Here is a 4,358-nt window from a genome sequence, read left to right as displayed (position 1 = left end):
TTCTTCATTAGCATGCATCCCTCCTCCCGCTCCCACTTCAGTCATAGGAATTATTTATACTACTTCCGATTGAAAACTTCAAAATAATTCTTTGCCCGTAATAATATACTATATATTGGCGGTGCTAGCTGTGACACACTGCATTGATTTACATATTTTACCATATAATATTAAGACCGTAAGGTACATAGTATATACATATGCTTAGGAGACACACTGTACCTAGATTACAATGCTTTTATGTCAAAGGGATGAAAATACTTCCGTTCCCTGGCCGACATTCAAAGTGAGCTTGGTGAGGCACTGTTTGGGCGCCTCAGACAAAAGCGCCGTTTGGTGGGAAACACTCACTCAATGCAAGAAAGTAACAAAGTGGCCAACAAAGGCTTGAGTTCGTGTGTTATTTTTCGAATCTACTTGTCATACACATACACACACACACCCTGCCTATAAACAGCTAATTCGCTCTTAAGAGGGACATCTTTATTATTGGATAAAAGTCAAAAGTAACGTGAAGACTGACAGTGAAGCCAAGTTAAAACTTAAACTGTGTAGTGAGACAATGATTTCCATGACTGACATTAACTAATTTTACGAAATGTTTGCCTTACAATCATCCACATCAATTAAATATTAGTTTAAAGTTTTAAATATTCACACCCTGTAATTATTGATGTTACCATCGTTAACTACTATATTAGATAGAACTTAACAGATTTCAATGAGAAATGTACGTCATTTTTCTAGCCCTTTCCTCTTTTCATCTCTGTATGACTTAATGATTAAATTGAGTGGGGTCAAATTTCTGTACTTTTACTTTGACATGTTGCTGTCCGCGCAAAAAAATACAGGTGTAGTACTCCGCCTGACCACTAAGGGGCGGTAATTCCATTGGACAAAGGCTCCACAGTCTTCTGCCTTCAAAGTTACAGGGACGAAATTAATTGTTTAAGTAATACAAAGGTAGTCCACACAATGTATATTAATAAAGAATAATCTGTAATTGTCTTACGACCAGTCCAGAGTATATTTCCCGCCTGGGCTCACCAGTGACCCTAATGAGAACAAGCAGTGTAGAAAATGGACGGAGGGATGGATTAATAAAGACTCATACATGTGACATTGGAGCTGTCTCAATTTACTAGGTACCAACACAAATACACAAATCAGGCAATATCTATATTTATTTCATATCAGCAAGGGTACAACATGAGTACTGTGATAAAAAATGTAAGAACTATAATCATAATAATCCCAATATTGAAATTGCATCCTTCTAAAATGGATTTATGTCAGAAAACTGAGGATTTAATCATGCTTTAAGATGCCTTTGAAGAAAGCATTATGCATTTTAGTCATCAAAGTTTGGGATATCATCATAAGAGTATCCTGGATATCCTTTCGATGCATAGTAAGCTATTCGCAGGTGGTAAATTCCAGGAAGAAACACAAGGATCCCTATGATCAGAACGGGAATGGTACGATCAGAGTGCTGAAAAACAGAGGAAAATATTTCAAGAAGACGTTAATGCAACAATATACAATACAACATCTGTACTATCATCATTGTGTGACAATTCCTTTACTCACAGTGACTCCAAAGTATCCAGCCAACAGAAGAGAGCCAATGACGATTAACAGAGAGCCGATTAAGAACAGGACTGTGGCGAGTGCGATGGCTTTGTATGGGACTTTGGGTGGGCTTCTTTTGAACTGGAAACAAGTAGAACATTGAATGAAAAGACATTGTGGTCCGTGTAACTTTTTCCACTCACACTCAAATGGTGATCTCAGAACATCCTGATAATTGGATGAGTTCAAATATGCTTGTTAATTTGAAATGTAGTGTGTCTAAATCAATAAATAAACACATAACAACAGACAAATATATGTGTTCCACTTACATGAATGTACATTTGTCAAGGGATCAATTAACAGTCTAGAAGGAGTCCAAATCTTCATATTGCAACAAAATGTAAAAAGTGTTGAGGGCACACACACTGAGGTACACATTCAAAATATGTCCCATTAAATAGTGCATATTGCTTCATTTTATTTGTGATGGAATACTACAAGAAACTCGGTGACAGTGTCAAAAACCACATTTACAAAATTTTAATATTTGATTAGATTGGCGTGTCAAAGATATAATGCAGTTCTCAAACGAGCCGCTAGATAGAAGAAATTATTTTAAAATAGCAGCTGGTATTTTCCTGACTTGTAAATCCAAAGGCGGAGGAAATTGCTTGTAAACTGTACAACCAGACCAATGATCAATATTCAGTTATTATCTTTCTCTTATATAATATAATAGTACCTAAAATCAGACAAATACTAGTTCTTTTGAACACGAAAAGCGTAAATTCAAACTAACTTCACAGCATGAAAGACAGGATTTGACCGTGTATACACTCGTAGTGCAATGATAAGTATAAGCAAATAAAAACACTTTTATAAGCCTCTCACCTGTAAATCAATATATCCGTCGTCATGAGCCGACAACCTGGAGTACTTCACTTTACTAGCAGGAATCCCGTTGGACGCGAAGCTACGACCTGGCATCTTTTGTCAAGAGCTTTGTTGACAGCTTATTTAAACGGAGTTAGTTATAAGAACATTGACAACATCATTCGGAGAAGTCACCAGCTATGATTAAAAACAAAACACATGGGTAAACACGGATGTGATTACCGCGTTCTGCTTCGTTTTAGCTACACAGCGCTTCCGTGTTTTCAGCACGCATGCGCAGACTGTTAATTACTGTCTGTTACTGTTACTGTTACTGTTACTGTGTTACTGTCTATTTTAAGATGTTTCGTTACAAACGTTACGATGTTGACAGTGTTTAAAATAAAATAGTTTATATTCCCATCGTATTTTCCCAACCGCTAGAGGGCCCTAATGAGTCTCAGTAATAATGACCAGCGGCCACAATGAGCTGCAGACTTCAAAAGCTGCTATCAGGATTTAGATGTGTGTACACTCATTTCCTGGGGGGCTCTAGCAGTTCACTTTTGTTATCAGAATGTGCTCAGTCTCACAAGATTATGTTTCTGTCCAGGCTGCAGCTTTCCTAATCAATTATATGACATATGATTTTAATCCAGAGATTTATACCCATCTGAATGCCAGTCTGAATTCTTTTTTAGATACGCAGATGCAAAATAGGAGAATGTCATGTTTTTTAAATCTGATCAATGATTTTTTTCTAATTCTATTTTTATGAAATCATGATGAAATGCAGAATGTTAAAGGTACTGTTTGAAGCTAACTCAAGATTACTGTTTTCAACCAAAAAATATAAGAACAGTACTACCAGCTAACATATTTAACCAACAGTGGTTTAAAAGAACAGACACAACAAAAAAATGTCTATATTTTTCACATGCAGAAATGAAACTGCATTAATGACTTTATGACTGGTGGTCATGGCCGCCTCGATGCTGTACACATGTCCATCAAGCGAGTGCACACACAAAAGCAGTCTGAGAGAAGAGAGACAATTTGCAGTCGCATTGTCATTGTAGGCTGTACATTCAATGATAGCTAAAATCCGAAGCTAAACTTTGCCAAATTGCTATTATTAGCTGAGAACAAACATAATGTGCTTGCATGTGTGTTACATGCAACATGGTATACGTGCTTGGTGCAGAAAGAGGGTGGAATATAACGCTTAAAGCATGTTCAAAAGTCAGCACCAGCCGCTTGACCGTTGCAAAGAGTCACTTTAAATAACAAACAGGATACTGTATAGCCCATGCGGCAGCAGATAATGTCTGAAAAGCTGATTTCTTTGAAATGTATGTCACACTATGCCCCACAGGTATTGACATTGTCCCCATCATGCATAAAAAAAGGATTTGGTATATACAGAGCACAAAATCCACAAAACAACATTTGAAGACAATTCTCCTGAAATTAATAATTAAAGCGGTTATGATCGGAGTATTATTGACCCCGCTGGCCCCCTCCCATCTTTGCCTTGCTGGTGTGTTGGAAAATTGGCCTGTCACACAGACACAGAGTCTCCTATAGGCAGAATTCAGATTGCTGCATGGCCCTACGGGGGCCACCATGATGATCCAAGCTCTCTGGCAGGTCTACATTCAATGATAAATGTCCCCAAGTTGGAAATAGAGAGCATCACTTTTTCTTCAGCAGTGATAATACACTAAAGGCATATTCTTTTAAACGTGCTTACAGCATCAATAACAAAAAAGTACTCCTTTGTGGTGGTCATGAGTATTATGGGCGCCCTTCACTGCCAGGTGCAATGCTGCAGTTTTAGAGCCACACTGTTGTTCTTGGGAAAACACTTGGGCCTGGGACACAAAGTACTGAATGTAAAGGACGTCACT

General features: G+C 37.7%; 1 protein-coding gene across 1 annotated transcript; it reads right to left on the bottom strand.

Moving 5' to 3' along the window:
* Positions 1 to 1,058: 1,058 nt before the first annotated feature.
* Positions 1,059 to 2,725, bottom strand: tmem230b (transmembrane protein 230b). Its single transcript, XM_058070885.2, has 3 exons — positions 2,467 to 2,725; positions 1,591 to 1,713; positions 1,059 to 1,492 (listed from the first exon to the last, which is right to left on the bottom strand). Exons 1-3 carry the CDS (start codon positions 2,560 to 2,562, stop codon positions 1,352 to 1,354), a joined length of 360 nt encoding a protein of 119 aa, XP_057926868.1. The 5' UTR covers positions 2,563 to 2,725; the 3' UTR covers positions 1,059 to 1,351.
* Positions 2,726 to 4,358: the final 1,633 nt, after the last annotated feature.

Source organism: Doryrhamphus excisus, linkage group LG3, assembly GCF_037039965.1.
Source record: "Doryrhamphus excisus strain RoL-2023G ecotype Guam linkage group LG3, RoL_Dexc_Guam_v1.1, whole genome shotgun sequence".
In the NCBI taxonomy this organism is placed as follows: Eukaryota; Metazoa; Chordata; class Actinopteri; order Syngnathiformes; family Syngnathidae; genus Doryrhamphus; species Doryrhamphus excisus.
This window is presented reverse-complemented; position numbering and strand designations above follow the sequence as displayed.